This window comes from Dufourea novaeangliae, unplaced genomic scaffold (assembly GCF_001272555.1).
Source record: "Dufourea novaeangliae isolate 0120121106 unplaced genomic scaffold, ASM127255v1 scaffold8, whole genome shotgun sequence".
Taxonomy (NCBI): Eukaryota; Metazoa; Arthropoda; class Insecta; order Hymenoptera; family Halictidae; genus Dufourea; species Dufourea novaeangliae.
In genome coordinates this window covers 10,645,525-10,664,073 of record NW_015373923.1, presented here as the reverse complement: position 1 = coordinate 10,664,073, position 18,549 = coordinate 10,645,525, and the positions used below count along the sequence as shown (strand labels likewise).

The window sequence follows — 18,549 nt, the reverse complement described above, 5'->3', positions numbered from 1 at the left end:
AGTAATTTAACTTTTCTAATTGATCACCCCCTCCGCGTTCTCTGTCCTTTCCGTTCGTAATTTCGTGGCTTTCCGAAGGTCGTCGCTGAAGAGGGTGGGACGAGACGTTGGAAAGTCGAAGGGCACAGGGTGAAAGACCGGAGACGGTTCTGGTATGAAATATCCTGTCTCCAGGACGAGGTATTATTTTGCAGATCAAACTTTCTGAACGAATTTCAAGGAGTAGAATGCAAGGTGTCCGTGGGGAGTAGTTGTTTCTATCGAAACAAAAGAATCGAAGGGAATATTTACCATGTACATACAGGGTGTCTCATAATAGCCTCGACTCCCGGAAATGAGGGATTCTTGGGATGTTTTGAAACACCTTATTCCTTATCAAAAATGTTATCCGAGGCTTTGTTAAGAAGATATTAAAGAAAAACCCCAACCAATCAGAGCGCGAGTCTACCGGCCAAGCTTCCGCGGTAGCTACGCGCTGCGATTGGTAGCCAACGCTACACCGGGAACTCGACTGACAGACTGGCGCTCTGATTGGTTGGGGTTTTTCGTTAATATCTCGTTAACAAAGCTTCGGATAACATTTTTGTTAAGGAAAAAGTTATTTCAAATCATCCCAGGAACCCCTCATTTCTGGGAGTCGAAGCTATTATGAGACACCCTGTATAGACGAATTGTATAGTTCCAATTAATCCGGCTAATTTTTTTCTTTAACCCAATGTTTAATTTTTTGTTCAATTTCTTTATGTACTACATATAAAAAGGAAGGAGAAAATTTACTTAAAAACCTTCAGTAGCGATATAAAATGATTAAACGTATACGATGTAACAAGATCCAGTACGTAAGCCGATTTTAAAGGCTGTAAAAGGATTTAGACCCTGTCTAAATAGAAGTAAAAAAAATTAATAGACTGATCCAGGCTTGGTAGAATATATCCTTTCTTCACAGCGAAATATCACTTTGTTGTCAGATTTTCTAAACGAATTTCTAGAAGAAAAATAGTAATTGGTAGCGGGGAAAAAGGAGGAGAAGGGATGGCTGCCTCATCTAAACGAGATTTCTCATTCCCAGCTAATTCGAGAAACTTCACTCTGGAACGAGTTCTATGATGCATCGCGATGGTCCTCGGGGACTCACAGACATGGACGGTTTCGAATCCTTCTAATGAGATTTTATTTTTAAACTTGTTGATATTTTTATGACGAATCATATGTACCAATAAGTAATTCTTTATTGTCTGTTTAACTGAACGCTTCTGTGTTAGAACATACAAAATATTTAAAAAGGACAGAGATGGAAGAATATGTTAAGTCTTAATTGTATTGATATTTTATTGAAAAAATAGTAGACCGTTGAATAGTATGCAATATAAGCTAAATGGATAGCATGGATCTGGCAATTATAATATATCAAAATAAAACACCAATTTTTTACATGGCTACTGATTCCATAAATTCTATTTAATTGTTGTGTAAAGTAATACTTCATTCTCTCTTACTACTTTCTTGCACAACTATATCTCCTCTGTACTGCATTGAACCAGTTTTTTTCTGAAACTCAGTGTGTGTATTTTCTGCAAGTTTAAAAAGTAACACTTTCTGAAAAGAAACTGTGTATAGTTTCACAGTTGAATGTATCCTAATCTAAAGTATACTAATCGTGGTTTATACTAATATAAATTATACTCATTGTTTTACTTTAAATACGTAAAATATGATGCACGTATGGAATTAACGTAAAGATCTGCGAATGACTGTATTGTTATACGCATACATATTCACAGTCGTTTTATAAAGTACATGTGTCCATCAGATTTACGAATTCAAATTTTTTAGAATTAACCTTTATATCTGAGAGCTTTATTCTATGTTTCGTATTTTAGTTGTCACATAAAATTCAATAGAATTCCGTAGAATTTATAAAATTCTGTAAAGAATTCTATAAAATTCCAATTTCACATAGAATTCCAGTTGTACTTTCCGTTAGTATTACCAGCTACCAGTTTAGTTTAGTTTATGTCGTGGTCACCCGGAAGAGGTACCAGACTTGCAGCTACCTTGTGTAATTTCAAATCACTTCAATTTTTACACGAAAAGTTCATACCGCAACGAAAATACCTCTTATAAGAAAATCCCGTGGAAAAGCCCCGCGCCGTGATCGTTAACATTAATTTCAATTATCTCCCTCACTAGTCCCTTCCATTCACCATTAATTATAAACGCTCGTACGTACCGATAGGAAACGTCAGCCGAGCGAAAAATACGTATCTCAATTACTCGACCGTGACGCGCTGAACAAAAGCGACCGGGTGAAATAACCGTACCGGTCGACTATTTTTCTTCTAATTAACAAGGTAAGCAATTAATAAGCGTTTCAAGGAAGATAACGAGCTCATTATGGAAGCGAAGGTAGTATTCGCGTTAACGATAGGAACTGACTTGTTCTCGAGTTTCCGTATTCCTCGGCCCTTTCCCTTCGTTTCTTTTTTCTCCTCGGTCTCTTCAGCAACACTTCGAGCCACGATTCTTATTACTGGAGTTCACGTGCTCGAGGAATATTAGGTCTCTCGGAGCGCTATGTCGTTTTTCCATCCGTGTTTTAATGCCTGAACGATGAATTTGTATGCAAAAGACAAAATACCGGAAATATGAAATAGGGCAATACAAGATAATATTAGCTTGTTGCATAATAAATGTCATTTTTCAACGTGCTTCGTTTCAACGGTCTTACAATTGTTAAACATAACATGGGAACTGTATCATTGTATATATTAATTTTGTATGAAATTTTGTTGCTCTCGTGTGTACGTTGAGTGAGAGAATGAGAGTTGAAGATTGGAGTGAAAGTATCTGTTACGTCGTACAGGTATAGTGCTTCGTAGCAGCAGTTATTACTTTATAACGAAACTCCAATTTATCTATTCAATTTCCCGTAATAATGTACGCGTTTATTTCTTGTCCGTTTCACTTCAATAGTGTACCTTTTTAATCTTTTCGGCGCCCTTATACATACAATAGACGATGGTTCCAACATTTGGTGACTCCCGCAACCTCGGCGCGGTCAAGCCAAACTTGGCCATGTGATTTTAATTATTTGCAGGCGTACGTTTTTTCCTGAAGGAACCTTTTCCTCCACCACGAACCTCGGGAAATCCGAGATATATCCCTACTCCTCCAGGGTTTGACCAATAGGAATCGTTATTTAAAAACCTTGTTGACAAAGCATATCGCCAACGAGGGTGAAGTGCGACTATAGACGATATCAGAGTCAAACCAGAACTCACCCTGTGAACATCACACATAGACGCACACAAACATAGAATATTGTAAGTACAGTCATTAAGAACCAATCAAAGTGTGCTTCATTTTTTATTTCATTTCTAAGGATCGTCTAACGGTTTAGCGATTAAGTGCGAGCATTGCGCGACCTAACAATATCTAAGAGTAACGAAAAGTAAGAGGAATTCTCCTTCAAAAGAATCGAGAATTTCAAGAACGGAATTTCTTATAAATATTCGTTAATCTTTCGTTAACAACTTATAATCAAAAAGCTTGTAACTCATTAGCAACAGTGTGTCCATTCAAATGCATCTTACTTCGATTACAAATATTCTTGTCAAAATAAATTACAAATAGTGAAATTCACCAATAGCAAAACGACGTTTATTGCGTAATAACTTAAGAGCTACTGTGTTTCAGATGCATTATATTCTAATAATATTTTCTCTATCTCTGCCTGATTATTGCACAGTATTTCTACTTGTAGCCATCACTCATCATAATACTGTACGGTTTATGTGCCATCAATCTCACTATCTCCTATCAATTCACATCGAATTATCGCAGAAATCAAATTATACCAAAATGGCAATATTTCTGAACATGGCCGTAGATAGAAATAACCAGTAATTATGAAACAATTAAACCAAACATCGTTTAGGACTTAGGAGAACGCATAGTTTTAAACGACCTACGTTTATTTAACATTTCTTTCTTATTTTAACCCATAGAATATACTGACAAAGTTTGACCGTTAAAACCTGGGACGCCCTGTATAATTTAATAAAATTATTTCGATAATCCTAACGTATATTCTCGACGAAGTAGAAGTACAACAATTTCCTTCCGCCAACCAGCTCTCCCAGTGGCCACAATCTCACGATCGATTTCTTTCGTCCGTTAATGGATGAACCGACAAACACTATCCCCCTGGCTCGACGCCGGAATACTTAAGTCGAGGTACTCTCATTTTCGATAGTTTACCTTCCGGTTTCCCGTCTTTTTAATCGTTCCAATGTTTCCGTGGTTTAATCGTTCGCGACGAACGAACACTCTTCCTCGTAGAAACGTGTCGAATCCTTCCGGCCGTTTCTCGTTTCGTGGGCACTCCGATTTTCACGGAACTTTTCCTCGTCGAGCCTTGCGAAAACGGGAAGAAATCGAATAATGAGAAAATCGTCACGCGTGATTTCGTTTACGTGATCGTGTGCTCGAACCGAACGCAAATAACACGGATCCGTGACATCATTCAAGTATTGTGCACGATATTAGTAATGTTGTCCGGTCATCATTGACGTAACTATACAAGGAATTTAAACAAATTCAGAATTTTAGACAGTGATTTAAAAACATGATATGAGATAGAAATTTATTACAAGAAATTTTCTTCTTGTACTAAATGTCTTATTGTTTCGTTTTAATTTTTTTTTTTAACTTATAGTTACATTTTGCCTACTTGACATTGGAAACTATTTATACATTTTTGTTACACTCATTGTCACTCACAATCAGTCCTATTCACATACTTGTTTCATTGTGTACTTAATAATGCAAGGTGTCCCCAAAATCGTAATACAACCGGCCAGGTGGAGATTTTAAATGCAAAAATAAGTCGAATGAAAAGAAAAACATTTTTTCGTTTAAGGCTTCATTTGTGAGATAATCAAATTTGAAAATCTGCTGAATACGCGTGCAATTGATTGGAACTTGATTAGCGCGTCTGTTCATTGCATTCCATTTCTACTTACTACCATGAATAGACCCGTATCAAATTAATTTTAAAATTCGATTTTCTCGAAAATGGAACTTAAAACGAAAAAAATCTATTCTTCTTTTTTGACTTATTTTTTATTACAGAATCACCACTCGCTCGGTTGTTACGATTTTGGAGACATCCTGCATATAAACATAATTAGGTTTTATTAAAGATTTTAATTTACAATATCATACATATTAAAATTTGCTAGAAATACATATACGTCTGCAGTCTAATTATTAATTACCAGATATCTAAAGAATGTTAATGTTGTTTTCTTTACTATAATCTGTTCCTTGTCCGAAGTTCATTAAAATATTTTATGAATTTTAAATTCATATAATTTATTTAAATCGAACTATTGTCTGTGTTTATCAATAGTAACAGTACAAATTAAAAAATTTCGTGTTTTTGTTTTCAAAAATGATTTTCTCTTTCTGGCAGAATTAATACTGTTTTTGTTAAAAGTATCAGTCCAAAGATTTAAAAATGTTAAGTAAATACTGTACCATTTTTTTACGTTCCAATTGAAACGAATAAATCTCTGTTTTGATGCATTTCTAGCACAGTCGATTATCTAAAACGAAATATATAGAGAACTTTAATAAACTTTAGTGAAGTTTAGAATTTTTTGGAAACCCTTTAGAACCCTTCCTCAAAAAACAACGAGAAGGCTAATTAGTGAAACAAACTTTGAAGTTGGAATACAATTTCCGGGATGCCGGATGTGTCCTCGAAAACTATACAACAGCCTGTGGTTAATTTGAAGGGATGCAAGCGTATCATACATATCAGAAAGCACGGACGGGTTGTTTCGACGAATATGAACCGCAACGGCGACGGCGCCAACTTGGTGTCAGTCACCGGAAAAAGGGGGAGGGCGACAGCAAATTTAAGGGAAACGAAGGCAGGAAGAATAAATAATGAGTCTCGTTACCGCGAGTTTTCGACGTGACTCTTCATCACAGAAATTGGCCCTCCGTTGTCATGGAGCCGCAATTACACTTCGCCCACCATCGCCACGTTTCTCCACGAAACCGCTTCGAATCCGAAATTAGAGGCTCTGCCCGTACTTCGAAAGACAATCGGTTCGTCGAGACAAAAGCGTTCGCTTCGCCGGGAAAATTCGAATACTTACGCGGACCTGCTCGAGAAAGATTTATGATGCCCGTGTGTCCATTATTGTGGAAATGGGAGGAATTAGTCTGCTTGAATTCAATTTTGAAAACAGGGACGTGCATTGCAAAACAATGCGGTGGAAAAAAACCACTGTAAGACCTGGGTAGTACTTCTTTATTTGAAGGTTAAAAAATTTGAGCATTTATAAGCTGAATAATTTTAAAGTTTGAAATAGTGAAAGTTGGAAAATATGTAAAGTAGAGAATTGAAAAATTTCGAACATTACTAGGTTAAAAATTCTGCGCGTTGGATAATTGAAAAGTTTGAAATAATGATAATGTGTATACTTAAGAAACTTGTAAGCTTGAAAGTTTCAAAACGTGGAGTTTCTGAATATTGCAAATCGAATAGCAATTGCTTCAAAGTTAATGTTTATTCTTATCTGAACAATATCATTTAGTTATACGTGTGCCAATGTAAAGGTACTGATTACAGTGTAACGGTTAAAATCACATTTTTTAATCACACACAAGTCACATGACAAGAATTATGTATCATAAATATACATAAGGTATACAGTATAATACATACGGTTATATGTATAGTAGGAAGTAAAAAAGCTGAAGAATCATTTTAAGGTATAATCAGCTACAAATTTTTAATCTTAATATGTGTACTTATCTCCTTTCGTCTTTAATAGTTCAAATCAAAAGGTATAAAATTTTTAATTATTAACCTAACCCAAACCTGATAAATCAGTTTCATCGTTCACTGTTGTCTGCTATATTTAAACGTCTACTACATACTTATAAAGACACTATTGATTTGCAGAAAATTGTACGTACCTACTAAAAATATGTATAGAAATTCTTTTCACAATATTAAGACGCAGAATACGTCTACTATTTTTGGACCGCTTATTATAAAACATTCTGTATACATATCTATCAATAATTTCCGTAGTCTAATGGAAAGTTTCACCATGGTGCTGTCTACGAGCGTAATGAATAAACCGACTGAGGGATGAAAAAATCAAAATGTAAACTTGATGTTTCGCGCGTTAGCATTTAGTGCCCTCCCAGGGATGCATTAAGATTCATTTATGGTTCTTGTTACAATGTTCTTGAGCAGACTGGATGATACTAGGAGTTTCTTGAAAAAGGAATGTACAGAGTGAATCACGAGGTAAAGAACACTTTAATTTGTTTATCGGTTTTATAGATACGTATAAAATACAAAATATTATATGAATATATTTTAAAGAACTTTTGTTGATATAGTAATTTTTATGGAGAATCAGAAGCATTAATAATTTTAAAGAAATAATATGCATCTGTTTTACATGAATATTAAATATTGAATATTTAAGCAGATTCCATTGACTACTCCCCAAAGTCAAAGTCCAGGAAAGATTTATTTCAACTCCTTAGAAATACATTAAGTTAAACATCAAATATAAATTTTATCAATATTTTGCCTCTATAGTTTTGGGGACATTAACCATATATTTGGGTTATTAGCGACACTAAGAATGGCATGTTCAGATGAATTCACAATTGTCTGTATAATTAAATGTGCATTAGGTAGTTTATTAATCTTTGAATTGTTTTTGGATCCTTTAAATTGTCCTTGGTTTCGTTTTTCTTTCGGGAAAAACAATTTCTTTGCTAAAAGCAAATTACCATCGTTACTCTTCAGTTACCAGTTTCAACCCTTTATGAACGAAATAAAAAGTCATAAAATAGGGAATTCCGGCAAACGAAAGAAAAGGCGTGTTCTTATAATAGTTACAATGTTAATCCCTTACTGCATGGAATTTTAATTTAATAAATAGTCATAAGAATCACTTGCGTAAATTCTAGTATTTATTTTTATTTCTGAACGATTGAAAATAACTACCCATATATGGGAGTGAATGTGGTAAGGCGTTAGAACGTTGCAAATTACGTTATAAATAGAAATTTGACAACCATTATATGAGTTACAAGCGTTACCAAAAAAATGGTTCTGTTCAAACGATCCAAATTCGGTAGTGTCTCATGATCAGACTGCGAATTTTATGCAATTATAGCATGCACGATGCTCTGAAACTCTGTACTATGTGATGTATAACAATAATTAATGAAGTTTTTACTTTATTTAGAACCTTACAGAACCCTTATTAATAAGAACAAATACTGATTGGATTCCAATTTCCGTGAACTAGTTCACAAAAATCTATACAGCGTAATAAAAAACATGGTTTATAGCTGATAGGATAGATAATACTCGCCAACTAAAGAAAATAATCCTGACAAACATGGGTCAAAAAATTAATATTTTCAAAGTTATAAACAATTTATTGTGTGATTTTTCGCTTCCGGAGCTGTCGCTCCGTATAGAAACAATGGATTGCCTTTTCTCCTTTTCCTGGTTACCGAAGGTTTTCTACAATTTCTATTAGTTTTTTTACAATTTTCTTCATTGTTTCCATACAGTACGATTGCTCCCGAAGTGAGAAAGTTATTCTTTAACTCTTTGTCTCGCTTTAACCGAACCAGAAACTTATTTATAACTTCGAAAATATTAATTTTTCCTCCCATGTTTATTAGGACTTGTGTTCATCCTTTGGCGAAAGTACAATCTACCCTAGGAATTATGAACCGTTCTCTTATGACCCTGTAAATTTTCATAAACATCCGCATTCAACTCATGATATTACTGCCCATGAAATGTTATTAAAATTATGACGGAGTCGTTTCAATTATCCATCTCAACAGCGACAGTTCCAGCAACCGTTCAATATTCCAAAGACAACCCCGTCGAAAGTGTTACGCCCCGGATAGCCAAACGTATCGGTGGTCATATTTAAACCGGGTTGGCCACGTTATAAGGTCACCTGCGCCACGCTGAATAATACAGCGCACGCCTAACCGCTATGAATTCACATCAAACAAAATGGGCCCTTTCGCGGTCCAACCCCCCGTCTCCTTCGTTTCTTTTTCCTCCCCGCCGCTGCCACGATTTCCCAAACGACACCGTAAAAACGTGTCGCCGCGTTCCGTCGCTTTTATCTGCGAAACAGATGTCCGATAATTCTCCGCGAGGTGTTCACGGAAACTGTAAAAACTGTTTTACTATTTTCGACGCGTCAGCCTGAAAACACGAGTTCGTCGATCATTGACGATGTACATTTCGCGGTTTGCTCTTGTTCCTCGAACGATTCGCTAGCACAACAGCGGAACAATCAAGGTCGTCAAAGTTACGGATTTCAAAGTTTCTATTTGATAATGATGCAAATCGTAAAGGTACTTTTTGTTGGAATTTTCAAATTATTATACATTGTTACATTATACTATATTCTGTTATATTGTATTATACAGGATGTTCCACGATAAGTACTGGTAGATGATAGGTATAAAATGTAAGACGTTGGTCATTTTCTATGTAGAATGTCACCGTGAAGAAAATTTTTTACCTTCAGTTTTTCAAGGTTGTACTACGATTATCTCGTGTATTTTAAATGGAATTTTATATTTCATCAAGGTCATTTAGGTATCATAGACTTGTTTTTTCTTGTTCTTTTGTATTTACCAAAACAGAATTATAGCATTCCATTTCAAAAAGAAACATGAAATAACCCAAGTATGACCTTGAAAAATTGAATGGAAAACATTTTTCATCACAGTAACATTCTACATAAAAATGATGATAAGAGTCTTGTTACAGTTTTGTCCTGTCACCTACCATTCAGTAGTTATATCAAACGGAACTGATCGTGGGATACCCTGTATTACATAATATAGTTTTGCATACATTCAACGTTGGTAGTTCTAGTGTTAAACAATTATTGAGATTAAATAATTGTTTGCCAAGTGTCTACCCATGCAAGGAGAAGTATTATTTTATTGTAAACATTGGAATTTTCAGAATACATAGCGAAGTACCTTTTCATCATTTATTCGTTATTTGAAACTCTTTATCCAGATAATGAATTCGTTCATCTCTGACTTTCAACTCTTTCAGTAGATTTTCCTGTCCGTGTCAGACACGTATGTCTGCGCTGAACTGCTACTGAAACTTGTATAAATGAATCGGTAACTGCAGAAAGGGGATATGTCAAACTCGTATAATTTTCAGAAGACGAAAATTTCCAGGGGACACCTCCTGGACATATCACGTTTCTGTACTAAACGAAAACTATTTACCCCTGAAAATACCATGACCCCTTTCCGCAGTAAACGGTGTATTCAGCCTACAAAAGTGGTACCCTGCCAAAAAGCGAATTCCTTAGAAAAATGGAAAGTTCCCCTTTCTGCAGTTAGCAATTTAAATATACAATATCCACGATTAGATAATAACGAGTAGTATTGTGGTAATATGTCCTTGTTTATACATATAGCTCTATACAATCAAATTGTTGCGAAACATTTAGCAATTTATTCCGTTGAAACGGTGCATTTCCAGCACATGTTACTTTTTCAACTTTTCCTCTTCTCGTTGAATAGAACGGGACGGTTTAATTTTCGTTGCAAATGTACACTATCTGCCAAGAGTATGGGACCAGAGTTCAAGATCGAATAATCGTAATTCACTATTCCATTACGAAATAATCAAAGCTACAGAAGCAGTACATATCAAAATCATTTCCAATCAGTTTCAGCACACTACTTTTACCAAATCATTGTACAATAATATTTTACCCTTTTATTACTAGACCTGTTCCTATACTTTTGGCCGGTAGTGTATATCCATCTAGAGGTGTAAGTTGGCCGTGCTTGAGACGTTATTTACATAGATTCAATGGAAGTGATAATCAAATCTTAAAGAGTGAAGAGATAATCAAATATTATTAAGGCCCTGAAAGCAATGGTTATTTCATTTCTCGCACCCTTGTACATGTTACACTTTGTCCCGTAGCAATTATACTCGAATGGATCCTTCTTAATCCTTCTTACTCCATCATTTAAATCTGATTTTTAGATTAAATTGAAAGATCTCAAGTTTGATTTGTACGCAACATTCCTATAGATCCACAGCTGCTGTTTGAAAAATGCTGCTTCTTTCGGGTATCTTACGAGTTTCTTACCCAGACACCCCCGTGGTACACAATTTCAACAATATTCCCACACGAACGTTAAATAAAATTTCATTCGAACCTTCTCGATATCACAGTTCATCGTTTTCAGACCCGATTTCAGCGAAGCAGAGTAACGCGCGTAATTGTACTCGACGGAAAGTCTTCACTTACACGGGAAATTACCCAGATGTTGGATTAGTTTTGGTAAAATAATGGATAGAATTTATAGGGCCCGATCTCTTACAAACTGCAATAAGTGTCACTCGCCTGAAAAATTCAGTATGGCCAGAAAAACGACATCGAAATCGGTCATAAGCAGTTCTGAAAATGAAATTGTTTTTTATTTTCGAAGTTTTTTGGAACGGCGTAAATGAAAGAACTAGAAAAGGTGGAAAAAACACCAACATGATATCCAAGTCTATTATCCGCGCTTAACCCTTTACTGGTCAGGTGGAAATCTTACTATTTATTACTTATTAGACAAATTTTACTGTACACAAATGTTATTACTGTACGAATTTTTATGTAGAATCACAGTGTGTAAAGTAATTCATAACAAAAAAAAATTAAAGTAGGAATTTATTTCTTCCCTTGAGTATCTTATTTGGATTCAGAATAAAATAGAAAACTCGTTGCATATAACGCAGGTTTTGTCATTTATTGTATTTCATAAAGCCGCATAGGCTTTATATAATACATTAACATATAACCGATTACACAGCTAGTTATTTTGCATTCTGATGCAGGAAAACATCGACATAAATAAGCATCTCTTTCAGTAACTATTGAATAGAAATGAAATATTCTAAAAATATTCATGGAGATCCCGACACCCCCCCTGACCAGTTAAAGGTTAATCGACATACTGGTCTATTTCATCGGTCTAACGTAGCAGAAGATCTTAACAGATTGCCCGATCAACAGCGTGGCCACTTTGTGGTCAAGCTGAACAAAAATCCCACGTCCGTGTTTTTTCTATCTTTACCACTTATTTCATTCACATGTAGAAGAATTTATTTATATCCACTTTCAATGCGGCTTATAGCGGGCCATGACGCTATTTCTCCGGTCGATACTAAATTTTCCAGTCGAGTGACACTCATTTCAGTTCTTAGGTGGTGGTCCAATCATTTCCAATCATTATTTCTTCAAAAATAATTTAACATCTAAGTAACTCCCATTGGTAGAAAACCGCGTAATGTCTAAAACCAGTGATAAACGTCGGGAATCACCTAAAGGAATGGTCCTCCTCACACGCAAAACAATCCGTCAACATTTTCACGATATGTCCATCATCCGCCTCGCGAATCTGCATTTCCATTTCTACATTCTCTCTCTTTCTCTCTCTCTCACTCTCCCTCTCTTTCACGTCTTCTGTCTTTGTCTCTATCTCTCCCTATCCCTATATCTCTCTCCCTCCCACATCTCTCCCTCTATCTTCGTCTCATCCCTTTCCCTCTCACCAACTCTCTCTTTCTCCGTCTCACTCTCTTTCTCTCTATCTCCCCCCCCCCCGCCCCTGCCTCTATTTCTCTCCCTCCCCCATCTTTCCGTCAATCTTCGTCTCTCCCCTCTCGCTCACTCTCTCTCTTTCTCTCTCTATCCCCCCTCTCTCTATCTCCCTCCATCCCCATCGCTCCCTCTATCTTCCTCTCCCCGTTTCTCTCCCTCCCCCATCTCCCCCTCCCTCTCTCTAGCCCCCTTTCACTCCCACTCCCCCTCTCTTTCTCTCGCTCTCCCCCTCCCACTCTCTCCCTTTCTCTCCCCCCCTCTCTCTCTCACTCTCTTTCTCACTGTTTCCCCCATCCGGAAAACGAGCCGGAAAGCAACGCGGATAGGATTGACGTCGCGACGACGCAATGTCCCCCAGAATTTCTCGATCCCGAAGCGGCGAATGGTAAATCATACATACCCGTCCGCTGCAGGAGACCGGGGGTTCCGAGCTTCGAAATTGAAGTAAAAATTCCACGAACACGAGACACGTGATTATTTAAGCCATCGTGCATGATGAATGGACGACCCCTCTACCTCGGCCGCGACAGGCAGCAGAAAATTTTGGATTCCGGACACGATGGCTGGGCCAACTCTGCTGCTCCCTACCCAACGGTCCGCCATTCTTCTCCGGGACGTCGAGGGATTTTTACGTTCTTTCCTTCCGTTCTTTGTTCTTTTCTTCGTTTTCTTCCGTTCAGAAGTAACGACCGCAGCCAACAGTGACGTATTAAGAGCCGTGCGTCTCGTTTGTTTCAGGTCCTGCCACCTTGGAAGGCGGCCAGATCCGGGAGTATATCCTTCAAAATCCGCACGAACGAGCCGAATGGATTGATCATGTATAGCCGCAGCGGTGCCCACGCCAGAGTACGTTGCTTTTAATGCGATAAACGTTTCATATGTGAACCTTACGGATCACTTCAGCTGAAAGAAGAAAACTGGACATAAACAGAAGCTGTATGTGCTATATGCACAAAACAATTATTTGTCTATGAAAAGGATGAATGTTGCCAACACCAAGAAATAAAGATAGAAGTGCCATTTTGATGATCAAATAGATGACAGTCCATTTTCTAGACTAGAGCTTCGCAACTGACTGCTCGCGAGTAGCAGCAGCTCAAACTTCCCTTCTTGGATTACCCCAAAATGTTAAAGTATTACCCACTATAATATTTAGATTGACTAGCTTAAATCTCCCCACCTTGTGACTCTTCCCGCCACAACTCAAGCGAGTCAATCTAATGATCAATATGGGGGCAACCCGGGAGGGGAAGTCCGAAGCGCTGCTATTCATAAGCAATCAATTGCGCAACTCTGTTCTAGACTATCCAGATAGACCCTTACTCATCTGTCTTTAGATGTGTTTCGGAACAAATTTTTTCAAATTATGCTGGTCTCCTAATAAAATGCTACTATAATCAACTGGACACTTCAGGTTAGTTTTTATAAACGGCAATGGTGCGTGAAGTTTCTGAAATCCTGAATCAGCATGGACCAAGACACTGTCATCTGAGGATTCATAAATGAATAAATCGTAATGGCACTTCCATCCTCATCTACCTAGAGTGGCCCCCACATATTCATCCTTTTTATGGAACAAAAACTTTTTTTATTTCTAAAAAAAGCACTTTACAGCCTTCTTTGTCTTTAGTCTTTCTAGTCATTTGGCATACGGAGGGGTAACACGGATTGAGTGTTATTTAATAGTAATTTCAACAGTAACAAGTATGTTTTATTGCATATACACGAATTATTGTATATCGGCGATGGAACATTTATTGCTTGATTAAATAAATGTGGCGACAATTCGATTCCATTGTAAACAATTAATCGAGTGACATTGTGTGTTTAGATAATTTTGTTCAGTTATACAATATAATTTTTTATATCGATCACGAAGACGTCCTGCGAACCACGAAAAAAACGTGTTTAATCTTTTAAATTTACATTTTTCAATTTGTGCGTGATATATCATTTAAAATTATATGACTTGGACAATCCATTAGAACACTTACCGAATATGAAATAAACCTAATGAAACAATCATTAACATCTTGACTACCACAGTGAAAAAAGCTGCACGTAACCGGACACAGTTTATTTCGTTTTTGAAGTCATAAATCATCGAATATGTATTTTGTTCATAGAGGCTGTTTGTCTTGTTTCAAAATATACCGCAATATTAACTTTACGCACAAATTTTGTAACAATATTTAAATAGTCCAGCTTCTTTGCACTGTTTCGACTACGAGTTATCTCGTACTTGACAGTCAATGTGCTAAGGGTCTTACATAAACGTTAAAGACTTAAAAATTGGAATATTTAACGAAATAGTGAAGCTTAATACATAATACTTACGCCAATATGAGCTGCAAAGAACAATAGTGAATGTAATATTTATAAAGAAAAGTGTACATTCTATCATTTTCAATCACCAATTAATCAATCGTCGTACTTCGATCGATTCTCAGAAGAAATGTTCCCAATTGGATATAATTTTATTTGTCAACGAACAAAAATTACATTCGCAAGAATTTGTTCGACAAACCAAAGCCTGGAAGTCCCACAATTTCTATAACACGAGGGTTCGTCGGTTGACGACTGAAGGAAACACATTTTCGCCGCTCTCCGAGGTCGCTTCTCGTTTCCAGAACGTGGTTATCTCGATTTAACAATACCGCTGCGTAATTCCCACAATTATATTTCAACGTAACGCAAGGAACCGTTAAAATCGCGAATAATCACGGCCGCGTGGCACGAAACGGCGCGAAATAAATCGAAAAGTTGCGAAACCCCGGGGTTCCTCATTAAGGCCCGGACTTGTTGCGACCACCACACTCCGAGTTCGTGCCAGTTGCTCATTAGCGGAATCACCGGATCCTGTGCATAAATGCTTCGCCTTCGTATCTACAACGGTGGCTTTTGTTTTGCGAATCCATACGTACGTTAATACATAGTTATTAGTTGCAGTGTACATATCGTATCATTACGTCAAATTTAATAAATGTATACACTTACTATAGTCAGTGTATGCATTTACGTACGATTTTAGTAGAAGTATGAATCGAATATAAGAATGTACACTATTTATAGTATATGTATTCATTTACTACCCAGTCAGCCAAATCTGCAAAGTCAAATTTTGCCCAATGCCTGTGTTAAGTTATGGCTACAAGGTTTATGTAAGATTTACTATGAACGCCTTGCGCGCACATTGACAGCAATATGGGCAGCAAATTGGCAGCAACATACGCAACAAATTGACTTGCGCAAGCCTTGTTCTGGTTTTTCCCTCAATTTGACACAGGTCACGGTACAAAATTTTCTGCTAATTTGCTTTACCATTCTGTCAGCTGGCGTTGCCAGCAAAACCCAAGTCAAATGCGGAAACAGATGACTATGATTTTTTAGACAATTTTTGTCATTTATTGCTGGCAATTTGCTCGAAACTTGTACAAAACTGGTTATCAGGGTAGATGATGCATACATTTCCTACAGCACGTTAGTAAAAGCATAATGTCGAAAGTATAATTTTTTAAAATATAGGTGTATTTAATGTGCAAAAATGGAAACTGATAACTTAACAATTTATTTGATAATTTATGGATCTTCTTTAAAAAAATTCATTGTTTTTATAAGAACATAGATTTGGTTAGGGTATATCTTTGATTAATATATTTAGAAAGAACCAATTATAATGTAAAATAATTTCCTTAGTAACATGATTTAACAGAAAATTTTCCTTTATACTGTTTTTATTCATTTTAATAACATAATCTAAGTGATTTGTACCCGTGAAATTAATTGTACATATGTAAATTGTAAAGACGCGTCCCTATTAAGACAAAATTTATAAGTTATATGATTCATATGAACAAATGCTAGCAAAAGTGTTTATTGAAATTAATGCATTTTTGTTTGTGCAACTTTTACTGAACCAGAAATGTAAATGTATGCATTTACTAGTAGAAGTATAAATTTCGTTGTTTGTAAATGCATTTACTAACCAGATTAGTAATATCACCGAAATCAACAACGAGAAATTAATATTCAGAACTGTAAACCATAATATATTGAAACGAAAAATATTCACAGTGCAGTCGAAATACTGATACTAGTAGGCAGCAAATGATTCGTTAGACAAAAATAAATTAATAATGCAGAATAATGCTTTTTTTCATGCGAGCCTTTGTTTCCTATAAAATCAACAATGAATGTTTACTCTGATATGTACACTACCGCTCATGAGTATTTGCCTTTCTATCGAATAGTAGTTCACTCGTGTTTGTTTTCCACTTCATTTTGGGAACTGTCAATACATGACCATGAATTTTGCTCGTTTTATTCTGAGGAAATCTTATTATTTTCAATACTTTGGCACATTTTTAGTAAATCGAATCTAATATGGATTTGCCAATACTTATAAGCAGTAGCGTTTATGTATGTATTTGAGCTGATAATAAGTAGAAAATGTAACTAATGTACAGACACGTTAGCAAAGTCATTAAACTGCACGTGTATTCAAAAGATTCTGAAAATCGATTTTCTCCAAAACTAAACCTCGTACGAAAAAATGTTACTCCGCACTTTTAACTTATTTATGCATAACGATTCACTTCCTTCCATGTCGAACAGCATCTTGTGTATGCAGTTTTATACGGTGTTGTCTTGCAATCATAAATATGCGAGATGATACAGATAACGCGTAATATTTGAATGTGTTCAAAAATATTGAAATATTAGAGAACGTTCTAAACTGAAGTGTTTTAGAAACTCTCATTATGACACAGTCAAATTTATTTTATTTAACTAATTTTGATCGTCGAATGACGGGTCAATTTGGCTCACAGTAAAAGTTGAAGTATACATGTACGTTTCGAAAGATGTCAGCAGATTTTGCTCTTGTCTTTTTTTAAAACATCCTTTTAACTGATAATTAAAATGAAAAATATGTACTTAACAGGTCAAAATGACCCCGCATTCGACGTTGATCCTTAACTACTTAACGAAAGAAATGACAATGAAAAGAAATACTGAAACATATTTAAATTTTTCTTTCCGCAGCAAGATCTGTTCGCATTTGAGATATTCGGCGGTCATCTGTACCTCCACGCTGATCTTGGAAGCGGTCCTGTAAAGGTGAAATCGTCGAAGCAACGGGTCGATGATGGCACATGGCACGATGTCGCTCTCCGTCGAGTCGAAAGGGACGGTCGTGTCACGGTGGATGATTGGACAGTCGAATTCCGTACACCCGGTAAGTAATAATTATATGTATATGCAAACCTTCTATAACACGATATTCTGAAAACACGCTTTCGATATAATAAAGTAGAAAAAATTGGTGAAACCCTCCTATGTGTAACAATTTCGTTATAACACGACGTGATATATAGGGTGTCTCAAAATAGCTTCGACTCTCGGAAATAAGGGGTTCGTGGAATGATTTGAAGTAACTTTTTCCTTGGAAAAAATGTTATGCCAGGCTTTGTTAATAAGATATTAATGAAAACCTCCGACCAATTAAGGCATGAATCTTCCAGCCGAGCTTCCGCGGTAGTGTTGGCTACGTGCTGCGATTAGTAGCCAACGCTACAGCGGGAACTCGACTGACATACTCGCGCTCTGATTACTCGGAGTTTTTCATTAATATCTCGGAACCGCTTATGAAAATTTAAAATGAATTTTACGCTTGGTTACTACAAAAATCGAACGAAATATTAAAACAATTGTTAAATCAATGCAATGTCACGCATCAAATTAAATTGTTTATTCACTTTTTATTATCTTTCTTTGTAATAATATATGATAAATATAAACAACATAAATAATATATAATAAGTAACTT

General features: G+C 36.2%; 1 protein-coding gene across 1 annotated transcript in view; it reads left to right on the top strand.

Annotated features, from left to right (window-relative positions):
- The first annotated feature begins 17,105 nt into the window (after positions 1-17,105).
- Positions 17,106-18,549, top strand: part of LOC107194627 (neurexin-1-like) — a 68,325-nt gene continuing 66,881 nt past the window's right edge. Inside the window, exons 1-2 of the mRNA XM_015584274.1 lie at positions 17,106-17,141; positions 17,766-17,958. Coding sequence (XP_015439760.1) covers positions 17,106-17,141; positions 17,766-17,958 — 229 coding nt within the window. The remainder of the gene's footprint in view (positions 17,142-17,765; positions 17,959-18,549) is intronic.